Source organism: Macaca nemestrina, chromosome 15 (genome assembly GCF_043159975.1).
Source record: "Macaca nemestrina isolate mMacNem1 chromosome 15, mMacNem.hap1, whole genome shotgun sequence".
Taxonomy (NCBI): domain Eukaryota; kingdom Metazoa; phylum Chordata; class Mammalia; order Primates; family Cercopithecidae; genus Macaca; species Macaca nemestrina.
The window spans coordinates 10,810,765-10,825,443 of record NC_092139.1 but is presented as its reverse complement, the minus strand read 5'-3'; the positions used below and the strand labels follow the sequence as shown (position 1 = coordinate 10,825,443).

At 38.7% G+C, this 14,679-nt stretch overlaps 1 protein-coding gene across 15 annotated transcripts in view; it reads right to left on the bottom strand.

The window, feature by feature from the left end:
• LOC105470646 (brain enriched myelin associated protein 1) overlaps positions 1-14,679 on the bottom strand; it is a 126,889-nt gene that overhangs the window by 19,208 nt on the left and 93,002 nt on the right. For 5 of the 15 annotated variants that reach the window (XM_011722807.2, XM_011722814.2, XM_071079133.1 and 2 more), the window contains 2 exons: positions 12,792-12,833; positions 4,141-4,308 (listed from right to left, as the gene is read on the bottom strand). The exons of 3 other annotated variants lie outside the window; for them this stretch is intronic. In XM_011722807.2, the coding sequence (XP_011721109.2) occupies positions 4,141-4,308; positions 12,792-12,833 (210 nt within the window). The remainder of the gene's footprint in view (positions 1-4,140; positions 4,309-12,791; positions 12,834-14,679) is intronic. 7 more of the 15 variants (XM_011722819.3, XM_011722815.2, XM_011722817.2 and 4 more) reach the window with 2 other exon arrangements.

The following is a 14,679-nucleotide window of genomic DNA, read 5'->3' as shown; positions in this document are numbered from 1 at the left end:
TAAATCTGTATCTAGATATTTCTATCTACCATCTTTCTGGTTTCATCTGCCTACCTGCTTTGTGGACACATGAATGCAATATTCTACCCCCTCACTTTATAAAAATACACCAGCACTTCAAATATTCAATTTCTTGACATACAGCTGAATTAATATGTATAAGAATCTTTTCCTATTTAGGGCATGACAGATGTCTGCGATATTCCTCGCAATTATTTAAAATCCTGCAGGAGCCCGCAGAATTTTTGTGAAGTGCTACGTCTCTATGTGTTGAATACCCTGTTAGGACTTATATGATTCTGTTTTCCTTTCCCTAAAATATAGTTATTTTAAAAATGATTTTTTTTTCTGTTTTTATTTTTATGAGCAGTAAATTTCTAGAAAGAAAAAGATCTCCAGCTGGGCGCCGTGGTTCATGCCTGTAATCCTAGCACTTTGGGAGCCCGAGGCGGGTGGATCACCTGAGGTCAGGAGTTTGAGACCAGCCTGGCCAATATGGTGAAACCCTGTCTCTACTAAAAACACAAAATTAGCCAGGTGTGTTGGCATACGCTTGTAATCCCAGCTACTCGGGAGGCTGAGACATGAGACTTGCTTGAACTCGGGAGGTAGAGGTTGCAGTGAGCAGAGACTGTGCCACCGCACTCCAACCTGGGTGACAAAGCGAGACTGTTTCAAAAAGAAAAAAAAAAAAAGGGGGAGAAATGCGAAGGATAGAAAGTAGAAAATCAATGATTTGGTGAATGGTGAAACTGAATACAAAGCATAGGTTATTCTATTGAGTTTTCTCTTCCATTAAGACAATTATTTAAACAAACCGATATTTTGCTAACAATATCCAAAATTTGTTTGAAATGTTTATTTATTTGGCTCAACCCACCCCTCCCCCCGCAACCTCAAAAAACCCTTAGTGATGGGCCAGATGTTGTCTCTATTTTCAAACTGTGGGCAGGTTTTTTCTTTCCTGCATAAATCCAAAGACTTTGAATCAGTTTGGAAGCCATGGACATGTTACCAAAAAGTATTTCCTAAAAATAATTGCTAGAGTCAACTTCCAGAAATCTCCGCAATGGGGACGTTAACACATGTGCATAAAAGTAGGTGTATAAGGATCTTCATACAGGCTTGCGAAGCAATTGAGATAACGTGGGTAAGACACTTGGTGTGTGCTCACTGAATATGAGGATAGAGTTAAAAATAAATGTCTATTTTCTTCTCCACGGGGAAACAGACCACACCTGTTTACGCTCACTGTTGTATCCCTTGTGCCTGAATATAATGAACACTCAATAATTATTTGTTGAATAAGTGAATGAATGAAATGCAAAAAGTTGAAAACATACCAAATGTCCATCCATTGAGCAATAGTTAATCTAAGTATGATAAATCCAGACAGTATGATTCAAATAAGTTGTTCTAAAGAATGAGATGGTTCTCTGTCAGGGGTTGCAAACCCAAATACCCACAGGGAAAAAGCCGGTAACATAAATGAGTGAGCTAGACTGGGTGTGACAATAGGGAGTGGTAGGGATTTTAGTAAGCTGGAAAACTCATCATCTGTTTATTTGAATTAATCACAATATAATATATAGTGTTTTAATGAAAGCAAAACAGAAAAAGAAAAAAAAATACTTAGAGTACGTGGAATTTTAAAGGAAATTCCAACAATCAGTATTTAAACTTTGCAAAGATAATGTTCATGTTCCCAGGCCTTTTCATGGGCAACTGGTAATAAGAACAATGGACATCATGAGACCCAATTCTAAGAATCCAAAGGGGATTGCTGGGGAAAAGAGTGTCCTCATCTACCTTCATCCCTATCCTATGGCGAATTGATTCCAAAGGACGCTTTTCTTCTCAATTTGTTTCCCTCAGAATTTAGACTTACACATTTTCTACTCCCCCAAAATTTTCCCAAACAGCATCTAAAAGATAGCTCTGGGGGATACATTTAAGCAATATAAGACCTCATTAGAATTTAACAATTTGTTTTAGATGGATGCTGTGAGTGGTTTAGAGGTCTTTTTTGTTTTTTCTTTTTTTTCTTCTCACGCTTTCTTTGGAGTTTCTTGTCCTTTTCCCTGTTTTAAATGAAGGAGCTTCGTGTTGGTTACTTGGAAGAGACCTTCATTGTATTTGCTTTTTTTTTTTTTTCTTCGGTATCTCTCAATTCTATCCAGAAATGGAAAAGCTGATCGCTGTCAATATTATGATGAGTTATTTGGGGATCCCATTTGTAAGTTAGATGAGTTGCCAGAAACAGACCAAATGTTCTTTTCTTTCCTGGCATCATGTAAAAATTGGTTTAAAAAAATCTCAGGTCTTAATCTCCATTTTCACTGCCAAACTTCAGATCAAATGGCCAATGAGATAGATGGGGTTTTGGCCATATGGGCCACCCACAACTGATTCTACACTTTTTACTCCATGAGAATATAACAAGAAAAGAAAATGATTCCTGTCAACAATTTCTAACACAATTATTTCTAATATGCCTCAGTTCGCATTGGCAAGGGTTTTATTTTGTTTTGTAGGCTAGAAAGAATTCCTTAACAGATTGAGCCTGTGAAATTAGAGAGTTGCTTTCTCAAAGGATTAAACTCCAAATACTCCTGAAAATAAAGGCACACTATAATGAAATTCTTGTTTTTCATTAAAAGAGAATTAAACTAATGACCTTTTACATGCATTTTTGTTTTTTGTTCTCCAACTGATTTAGGTTTTGTTGCATTATATTATTTAAGCTCCTGGCTGTTTAGACATTTAATGTGCATGGCTTGTTGTAAATAGTAAAATGTATCTATCACATTCTTTCTATTCTACACAAATTAAAAGCATGGCTAATTCATCAACTAAGTTACATATTTCACTATTGGAATATTATGTTGTCATTTCCTATTTAGTTTATCTGTAAGCTAGTTTTGTCCAAATTTGTGTCACTCACATGTCACCTTCAGAATTTTTGCCACATCTTTATATAACTTGGACTATTTAATACATAATCCTTAAAATACCTGATATTCTTTATGTAAACAAATGTATTTCAAAGAAAACCTCATATCATTACCATAATGAGAAAAGCAGTATCATTGACCACCAACAGAAGGAAACTTTAAAAATAAATAAAAGTAAGCAATAATAGTAACTTCTAGTTAGATGCTATTGTATGCCAAAATTTGGACCCAACCGCAATTAAAAAGCTGAAAAAAAAAATAGATGTTGGTGTGGATGTGGTGAAAAGGGAACACTTTTACAGTGTTGGTGGGAATGTGAACTGGCACAACCACTATGGGAAACAGTGTGGAGATTCCTTAAAAAACTAAACGTATATTCACTCTTCGATCCAGCAATCCCACTACTGGGTATCTACCCAAAGGAAAATAAGTCATTATCTGAAAAAGACACCTGCACACACATGTTTATAGCAGCACAATTCACAATTGCAAAGATATGGAACCAACCTAAGTGCCTATCAACCAATGAGTGGATAAAGAAAATGTGGCATATGTACCCCATGGAATACTACTGAGCCAGAAAAAGGAAGGAAATGATGTCTTTTGCAGCAACTTGGATGGAGCTGGAGGCCATTATTCTAAGTGAAGCAACTCAGGAATGGAAATCCGAATACTGTATGTTGTCACTTATAAGTGGGGGCTAAGCTATGAGGATACAAAGGCATAAAAATGATATAATGGACTTTGGGGACTCAGGGGAGAAGGTTGGGAGAGGGGTGAGGGATAAAAGACTGCATACTGGCTATAGTGCATACTGCTCGGGTGACAGGTGCACTAAAGTCTCAGAAATCACCACTAAAGAACTAATCCATGTAACCCCAAACCACTTGTATGTCCACAACTATTGAAATTAAAAAAAAATTCGAACCCAAGGGCAGCTCTTTTTTTGTTAAAAAGAGTTAGCAGGCATTAAAGGGTTAAAGAATATTAGCAACAAACGGAGACTTTCTGTATGATTGAATCAGAAGGAAAAAAGGGAATTTTCTCACTACACAATTCATATTCCAATCATATTCCATACATACTGTCTACAATTATGTCTCCTACTACCTGTGGCATGAGCCCATTGTTCCCAGAAGCCACTCTAGGTACTTTAGGTTTCCTATACTGGAAGTAAGGGGCTTACCATTTGTCTGAGAAACGTCATCAGAGAGGTTCTTGGTTTGCTTTCTTCTCTTTTGAGTTTCGCTTCTGTGGGTTCGGGTGTAGCATCTCCTTCGTTGAGGTCCACTGTTTGTAAGGCTGATTCTACTTCCTTGGACTTTATAATCTCTACTGGTGATTCACACACCACCTGGATTATTTTGCCAGGTAATAAGAAAATGAAAAACAAAACATTCCCCCAAAACACGTTTTACAAAGTGGGGTCCTTGTTGCCCCCCTGTCCACGTAGTAGCTACAGTTTTGAATCTATGACCATTTCTACACAGGCACCTCTTGGAGAAGTAATGCTTATGTTGTACGATGCACCAATTTCCAAGCAGCTGCCACATTGACATGGTAGTGGCAAAATCCCTTCCCCAAGGGGAAGAAGAGATAGGAGGTTCTTTTTGGGGACTTTCCTTTGGAGCATGCCCAATACCCATTCTATTCTAGTAAACCCACCTCTTTAATCTGCCACCGAGGTGAATTACACTTGGCCTGTGTAGAAACCAGGAATAATCATTTTCTTAAGAGTCCAACCTTAGAGACGGTAACCATGACAGCTTCCAGTTCTCTTTCCAGTTCCCCTGCAACTGTGAAGATTCTGTCCTCTTTGTAGAAAGGAGAGTGTAAAAACCACTCCGTTTAATCCGCTTGCTCATTAAGTGACATCTAATTTTTCCCCAGAACAGTCACTTGCAATTTCACTTAATTGAAGTTTATGCTTTCAGAAGAAAAATGAACTTGGTAAGAAAATGATGGCTAAGTTGTTCACGGCCCTGGCCATGGTACCTAGTGAGCTCGATGTCCCCTGCCTCTGAGTGTCTGTGGCGGCTTGGATGGAAGGGCCCATCTACCATACTCTGCTCTCAACTTGTGTTCTTTTGCAGTGCCTCACTCCGTTTGTACAGGGCCCCAGTCACATCTGGGACAGTTTCTGCATTTGTGTTGCTCCCTGCAACAGGACAGAGCGAATTGGCCAGGAGAGGCTTTTATTATTTCCTTCGTTTCCTGAGGCAGGGGCTGGCAAAATACTACCAGATCTAGCTCAGTGACTGCCTCTGTATGGCTCCTGGGCTAAGGATGGTCTTTGCCTTTTAATTTTATTTATTTATTTAAGAAATGAAGACGCGCTACGTTGCCCAGGCTGGCTTTCAACTCCTGGGCTCAAGGGATCCTCCCACCTCGGCCTCCTAAGTAGCTGAGACTATCAGCACACGCGACCATGCCTGATGGATTTTACGCATTTAAAGCGTTGGAAGAAATATTTTGAAAGATAAAATGTGTGGGGTGGAGACCACAAACGGCCTATGAAGCCTGAAATATTTACTATCTGCCCTTTAAACTGCATGGTTTTCATCTGCTGCTCCCTGGAAAGTGCCATAGAGTCAGGTGTCTTCCCACTTGTCTTTGCTGAGCCAGACCCCCGGCTTTCTCGGAGACTTTTCTCCGAGAAAAGGGGGTAGGGGTCCTTTTCCTAGGGGTAGGTGTCAGGGGGTAGGGGAAGGGGACTCAGTTATTTCCAAAAATATGGTCTGCTGAGAACCATTTTCTTTCCCATCATATAGAACAAACTATTGGTTTGCAAATGACCCGAATTTTCCAAATCGAGAAGAACCCTTAGTCTCTGTATTGTCATTTGATTCAGGGAGTTGCCCATCAACAAATCAGCATGCAGGACACCCCAGCATTTGGCAACGAAATCACATTTCTTAAGCTAAATTAATTTTCTTAAGCTATTGACACAATTTCTAGTATTTTCTTTTCTGTAAACAAAAATGGAAGTTGGGGGGTTATAAACTCAAAAGTCCTCAGGAGGTAAGGCAGAGAATATCGGCACTGATGGACCAGACATAAGACAAAAAGGAGTGATAGGGATGATGACAAAGTAAAGTCAAACTGTCCCATCTAAAGACGTTAAATGATTAAAAACGCTGGCTTGGCCAAACAAAACCTATTTGTGAGGAATGGCCTGCTGCGGGGCTGCTGGTTTTGGATCCCAATCTATCTTTAGGAAACGAGGTGGAGACTGGAGCCATATCAGAGACTGAGAATGGTAATAGAGCGTGGACATGGATTTCCACATTTTGAACTAATTCAATTGCATTTCTGAAAAATAAGTGTGAGCCACAAGCTTCTTCAGGTGAGGCTGAAATGTAGGCAGTCTAACTCGTGGTCATAGAGGACAAGCTCCAGAACAACTTGCTGGGCTCTAAATCACATCTGTACCCCTTATGGGTGTGCTAATCTAAGCTCAGTGCTCAACAGCTCTGTGCTTTCGTCTTCTCTGTTATCAGTGGGATCGTATACACATCAGAAAGTTGTCTGCATCTTAAATCAGGCAATACATGTCAAGTTCTTAGCACCATGTGCTCAGTTAATGCTAGTGGTTGTTATTTGTGTTAATGTTAGAGCTATTTACTCTATGAGCATGAATTATCTGGATTATGTACCATGCACATATCCATTATTTAGAGATGATTATATTTATAGCTACTTCTTACTATGCCTGGTGTTGTACAGGGTGTTTAATATTCTTTTATAAATGGCATCAAGAAGTAGTTTGACAGCTTAGGAAATATAACATTATCCCTATTCTATAGATAAAGAGTGAATAATTGAATGACTTGGCCAAAGTCTCACCACAGATAAATAGGCATTACAATGAGGATGGCATTTTCTGTGGCAACTGAATGTATCTAATAGTGGCTTAACCAATGAAAACATGGAACAAGAAGTTCTGGGGTTGCTTCGGTGGCTCCACAATATCTCTAAGAACTTTGACTCTTTCTGTTCTTGGCTCTACTATTCTTGGCATGCTAGATTTTCATCATTTTATTTGTTACCTCGTGGTTATAAAAATAGCTGTGACAATTCCAGATATCACATCCTCAATCCAATGTTCTGAGAAGGAAGGAAGGTCACAGCCAAAGACTTGCAAAAAATAAACATCTGCATTTTCATCTCCTACCTCAGGGTACCTAAATTTCACAGGTCAGAGCGAAGCCACTTACCCCCAGGCCACTTATTAGTGAAGGAAATGAGATCACTAACTTAGACTAATCATGATCAAATACTTTGGGGATATAAAGTTGGCAACTTTGCCTAAAACTAAGGGTAGAAGAGTAGAGAAATAGAAAATAGCTCTTAAGTAGATAAGGAATGGAGTTTGGGTTCAGAAGTATTCTGTCTTTGAGGCAATGAGTTCTTTCTTTGTGTGCAAAGACCTGGAGGAAAAATTACTCATAAATAAAATGATCAGATTGTATGGCAATAACTCTGTAAATCAATTCTATTTAGATGCCAGTGGTTCCCTTGCTGAGCCTTTGCAAATGTTGAGAGGTATCAACCCATAAATCCTAGGCCACAAGTCCATTCTCCAGAACACAAGTATTTCAGCAGGTAAAAAAATACAGTACTTCTGGAGACTTCCACTGCCTTTGAAGTCAGGCCAAGAAGTTGGCTTTTAGTAGCCAAGGAAAATCCACTGACATCCAGTGTGGAAATCCAGAACAATCTTGGCTAAGTAAAGATCTGATTTGCATATACAGACATAAGAATTCAATTTTTATTTGGATAATTTTCCAAATTTCTCCCAGGCCAGGGCTTTGGAAAAAGTTGTTTCCTATTTAGAATATATGACCACATCTGCACATTTTAATTTTGGAAATCATGAATGGACATAATTAAAGTCAGATGTGTGCTACATTTTAGAATTAAATCCTGCCTGCTTGATTTCTGTAGAGGATATGATAGACAGAGCATGAAGATGGCTGGTACATCTAATATTGACAATATACATTTCAGTGAAGAGTCTCCCTTTCTGCCTCAAATTTTATACTACACTTACTCTTGAAATTTGGTTATACAGTTTTTACTAGAGCTGTGGCTTTTGGAAACTGATCATGGCAAAATAGATTTCCTCCATCTAAACTTCATGCACAACATCATATTAACATTAAAGGTTTTTATTTTAGAATATTTTAAAGATTATTTTGACTGGATTTTTAATGTGATTGATTACAAAGACCTCCTACAGATTTTTTTTTTTTCTACTCAGTAACTATTCTCTCTCATCTGCTTACACATTGTAATTTTGCCTTGGGAGAGCAATCTTTCCTAACTTCAAGACTATGTAGTTTGAATGAAGCCAATTGAAAAGGTCTAAACCAATCAACATGATCAAGCTCTTTGACCGTGTTGGTTTAGAAATGACAGCATGTGGCAAATTGTATTATTTCTCTAATTATTTACCCTATCTTCCTGCAAATGAATTACACACCTGTGCCCATTGATGTGTGACTTGCTTTAGTGAATGGAACATGGGTAGATATGACATATACCATAGCTGAGCAGAAGCTTTAGGATCCATTGCGTGATTCACCCATGCCACCATTTTCTCTCTGCAACAAGAACTGCATCTCCTTTTTGAAGGCACTGTTGCTTCCCTACTGACCTCAGCATTAAGAGGCCAAATGGGTTAGCCAAAGCCAACTGCTAGCTGGCTTGTAGCATGAGTGAGAAAAGGAAAAAAAACAAACAAACAACTTCTTTGCTATTCAGAAGCACTGAAATTTGGGACTTGGTTGTTACTGCAACATAACCTGGCAAAAGCTGACGAATACAGCATGTGAATACATTTCAGTCAGTGAAACAGAACAAATTTCCAGGACATGTAGGGTTGCTACTTGACAAATAGCTCATTTACTTTGGACTGAGTGATGTGATGTTGGAAAGCTGAAAATGTAGCCAGGCCAAGAAGGCTGAACCCAGGGAGAGCCCTGAATTAAACTTTATTTGAAACCAATTTAACTTTCTAGTGATGAGAGCCAGTAAATGCCACTTTCTTTCTAATCCAGGTTGAACTGGGTTTTCTTTCACTTGCAACTGAGAGGTTACTTATTAAGAGGGATAAGCAACAGAAGTACCTGTTTCCATGGTCTTGCAGGTTATTGGAAGGAAAGAATTTTTTTTTTTCATTAGAACATTAACTCAACCAATGAGCAAAACATTTTTTTTTCTTTTTTTTTTTTTTTACTACAACTGATAGATTCTATCATTTCAAGAGTTAAAAAAGATTTATTTCTGATAGGACCAGAAGCACATTCTAGGAAAAGCACTAAACTTCCATAGGCTTCAAAAATCCTTATTTTTCTTTCTGTGAAAAACTTTGAGAAATGTTGACATCACTCTGTCTTTTTTTTCTTTCTTTTTTTTTTTTTTTTTTAATACAAGTGGGCCTTGCATCAGTTGATAGATTAGTTCCAGAAAGGTGTAGGTGGGAGAAATTTTAAAGAATAAATTCAACCACATTTTAGCCAGAAGTTGCTATTTAAAGCACTCTTGTAATATGGTTAATCACATCCAATTGTCCTGTTGTGAAGTTGTAGAGTACAATACATTGTTTTGACTAATGCTTTCTCTCTTATTTGGGAGGTGGAAATTAAATCTAACTCTGTTTTACATATTCCTTCAATCCACATGGACACGGAGTCAGCTGTGAGCTGTATAATTTCACTAGGAAATAAAATCACTGATTACTGGGACATGCTCACTTACTATGTTGTCTCCTATTTGCTAATTTGCTAACAATTACTGCAGAAGGTGGCAAACTTTTCCTGCAAAGGCCCTGCCAATCAGTGTCTCTGTTGAAACTACTCAACTCTGCTACCTAGCAGTAAAGCAGCCATAGATGATATGTAAAGGAATGAGCATGACTGTGTTCTAATAAAACTTCATTTCTGGACACTGAATTTGAACTTTGAATTCACATCATAAAATATTCTTCTTTTAATTTTTATCAACCATTCTAGAATGTAAACATCATTTTTAGCTTGTGGGCTGTATTTGGCCCATGAGCTATAGTTTGCTGATCCCTAAAATTATTGAGTTCCTCCTACATTTCAGGCACTGAAGTAAGCATGCTATAGATATTATCTCATTTAATTTTCACAAGAACCCTAAAGTGTAGGTGATATTATTATTGCCATTTAACAGAGGAGTAAACTGAAGCTCACGAGGTGGTATGGCCTGAAGATGATGGGATCAACATCACAACCATCATCCTCATTCCCTCCAAGTGATAGGCTGTCAAAAGATGAAATACTGATGCTGGGAGTGGTGGCTCACGCCTGTAATCCCAGCACTTTGGGAGGCCAAGATGGGCAGATCACTTCAGATCAGGAGTTTGAGACCAGCCTGGCCAAGATGGTGAAACCCTGTGTCTACTAAAAATACAAAAATTTGCCAGGTGTGGTAGCACCTGCCTGTAATCCCAGCTACTTGGGAGGCTGAGGCAGGAGAATCACTCAAACCTGGGGGGCCAGAGGTTGCAGTGAGCTGAGATTGCACCACTGCACTCCAGCCTGGGTGAAAAGAGCAAAATTCTTTCTCAAGAAAACAAACAAACAAACAAACACACAAACAAAAAAAAGAGGATGAAATATTGAGCCTTAAAAATCAAAATGTCACTTGTAGTGTTAAGTCATTTAAGGCAATTTTTATAATGCTTGTTTATTTTATTTAACAAATATTTTGCCTTATTTTATGTCCTTATCATCAGTTTTTGTGTTATTGTTTGGTGTCAATAATTTAACTTTTAATTCCTGTTTATATTTCTATTTAAAATTTCACACTAGAAAATGGAATATCTTCTGTTTGCCTGTTAGAGATCAACTCTACATTGTAGCATCTGAGCTGTGGGAAACACAGGGTTCCCTAAACAAGCAACTGCACACAAATATCCAAAAAGTTTTTCTTTAGAAAAGTCAGAACCTCAAAGCTAACAGATGCTACAGATTTTACTGGCAGCTTTTAAACTTAAAGTTCGTGGGAAGAAGTCTTGTGGAGTTCCTTCTTGTAGGTTGCTGGAATACAAACTTTGACTTTCTATAAAATAGTAATTCATGAGAACTTTCTGGAATGATGAGAGACCTTAGCTTTGCTGAGCTACTAAGATTGGCTCAAGAAAGGAAGGAAGGAAGGAAGGAAGGAAGGAAGGGCAGCAAAACTAACAAACAGATTTTGAGAGGTGAAGCCAGCTGGACTTCCCGGGTCAAGTTGGGACTTGGAGAACTTTTCTGTCTTGCTAGGAGATTGTAAACGCACCAATCAGCACTCTGTAAAAATGCACCAATCAGTGCTCTGTGTCTAGCTAAAGGATTGTAAATGCACCAATCAGCACTCTGTCTAGCAAAAGGATTGTAAATGCACTAATCAGCACTCTGTAAAAATGCACCAATCAGTGCTCTGTGTCTAGCTGCTCTGTGTCTAGCTAAAGGATTGTAAATGCACTAATCAGCACTCTGTAAAAATGCACCAATCAGTGTTCTGTGTCTAGCTAAAGGTTTGTAAACACACCAATCAGCACTCTGTAAAATGGACCAATCAGCGGTCTGTAAAATGAACCAATCAGCAGGATGTGGGTGGGGTCAAATAAGGAAGTAAAAGCTGGCCACCCTAGCCAGTAGCAACAACCCACTTGGGTCCCCTTCCATGCTGTGGAAGCTTTGTTCTTTCGCTCTTCACAATAAATCTTGCTGCTGCTCACTCTTTGGGTCTGTGCCACCTTTAAGAGCTGTAACACTCACTGTGAAGGTCTGTGGCTTCTTTCTTGAAGTCAGCGAGACCAAGAACCCAATGGAAGGAACCAACTCTGGACACAATTTCAAGATTTTTCTTCCAACAAAAATCATAACATAGCCATTCTAATTTTTATTCCACATCACAGACAACATTTCAGGAACGTGTTTGGATGTTCAACATCTGTTCAGTTCCCATAACTAAATAAAAATAAAAACACACTCCCTATTTGTGGCAAGTAAATAAGGGACACCCAGAACAGTTTTGCTTTGGCAAAACAATAATGTCCGGTTTCTATCTTAAGGAGCTGTGAATTCACTTATCCCTACTTATAAAAATTTCCCAAAGACTGTACTTCTTTCAGGGCAGACAGCTGTTGTTTTGGGTCTGAAACTCATGAGGTCAATTTATTAATCTCCCTGGAAGCTACGTTTTTGTGGTGCTTTACATAGCACCATCCCTTTCAGGGATGAATGTACTGTCTTGAAAATTTTGACGATTCCTCTAGAAGATTAAAAGCCAGGAAAACAGTGAGGCTCAACGTCTCTATCTCAGAGGTAGACCTGTGGAGTCAGCTGTCTTAACCTGAGACTGACATTCTCAGCGTCTATTGCTGCAAGATATTCTCATGCCTGATGCAACTCCCTGTCCTGGGTACCGCCCAGAATTAGTAAGAAACTGGATTACCATGGAAATAAGAGTGAACGAGCAGTCAAGGTGGAATGAAGCAGCAGGCGGAGCATCATTATCCCTCAAGGAAGCACAAAGCTGTTCTTACGTGTAGTAGACTCTTTCATCCCCTACTGATAACAATTATAAAAATTCGTGCCCTGATTTTGCACTTATTTTGCACTGATTCAATGAGAGTTACAAAAATTCATCCAATGTTATCCTCCATGCGTCCCTAATCACATATGGGGTGAAAGAGTCTACAACAAACAAATCACACTGGCAGCATGCAAGAACACAGGATCCCAGAGCTGAAGATGCCCAATTGTCCAACATGGCGGAAGATGAGAATGGAATGATTCTGCCGTGCAATGTGTAACTTACATTCTCCTCTGCACCTGTGGGGACTGAGTCCTCTTTAACTGACTAAAGGAAGATAAAAACAAAAGTGAGAGTTAAAAGGTTACAAAAACAAAATTGTTACATAAAAGCAAAGGGTTAGTTGGGCTCACAGTCTTGTGGTGCATTTGGGGACACTGAATTGCCTATGTACACCTCATTCTAAAAAGGACTTGAAGGAGACTTACAAAAATGAAAACAGTATATATGTATATATATATGTGTATATATATAGTTATGTATTTTAAAATGCAACCAAGAGAAAATTAAAACACGGATGCAGCCATGATACAAATGGAGCAAGCAGAAGTGTTGTCACAGAAAATGCTAACTTTTGTAGGTAAGCAACGTACTTGTCTTTATATTTTCTAGTAGCTGATGAAAAGAGAGAAATGCAATTAATCATTCAATACAGAGTCACTGTTAGGTAAAAACAAAGAAGCTGCTCAGGAAAATTCTGGTAATAAGTCCAGAGAAACTCATTCAGTGGCCCTTTTGAGCAAGCAGGCTTTATAATACAATAGGCAAGGTCCAAGCCCTATCCTGACCATAGCACAGGGGCCAGCAGCAGGGGCCGCTGCTTTCATCAGGCCTCAGTCTAGGCCAAGTTCATCAAGTCAAAATTCAATTTGACTAAAACATGTCTGTGGAAGGCTAGATTGCTGCAGTCCTACTCATCTACATTCAAACACCATTATACTCCCTGGAGTAATTCTGGCATATGCAGTCCTGCCCCAAGTGGGATAGGAGTTATCCCGATTCTGTCAAAGTTCAAAGTCACAATTATTCTATCAGCCAACTTTGGAGTTCATTTTTGTATCTTTCTTTTGGTGGTTCTTAAACTTCTGGACGGACGGGTGTGGATGTTACAGACCACTTTGAGACTCATTTCATAGATCTGGACTCTCCTCCCAGAGAAATGCACATAAACAATATACTTTGCAAATAATTTCAGGATTCATAGACCTTCTGTGTCTCTCCTCTTGGATTACAAGTTAAGAACTCTGTCTATATCCATTTTGTTACTAAGTCCTATTTTTTTTCTTTAAGACATCCAGGGGAGGGGAAGACAGGAAGTAATATTTACAAATATATCTTCTGCACTAGGCATCTTGCATTATATATTATCTCACTCAAAGCACCCCAAAATGGTAAGTATTGTGATCACTTACAGAGTAAGAAATAGAGGTTCAGAGAGGTGAAGCCACTTGTTCCAGTTAAACTAGAACCAGAAAGTGGTAGAAATGTTTCTAATGCATTTATTTTACATCTAAAAACCAAATTTTCCCCTGCTATGATGACTTCAAGGGTCAGAAACACATTTTTTTGGCAATTGTGTGAACTTCTTTCTTCACATACAGACTTATTGTCTCTCTAGATGAGATCTTCAGATTGCATAATTTATTACTAGTTATCTTCTTCCCATAGTGAAGTTTCTCTGGGCACAAAAATGTTCCTAAAAGAGATTGTTGAATTTCTGGAAGCTTCTGATTATCAGGAAATTGCAGTGTGTTCAGAAGAAATTAGCAGTAGTGTTACTGTATTAATCTGTTTTTACACTGCTATAAAGATACTACCTGAGACTGGGTAATTTATAAAGGAAAGAGGTTTAATAGATTCACAGTTCCACATGGCTGGGGAGGCCTCAGGAAACTTACAATCATGGTGGAAGGGGAAACAGGCACATCTTACATGGTGGCAGGCAAGAGAGAGTGAAGGGAGAAGAGCCCCTTATTAAGCCATCATATCTTATGAAAATTCACTCGCTATCAAGAGAACAGCATGGGGGAAGCTCCCCCCATGATCCAATCACCTCCTATCAGGTCCCTCCTTTGACACCTGGGGATTATGGGGATCACAATTTGAGATGAGA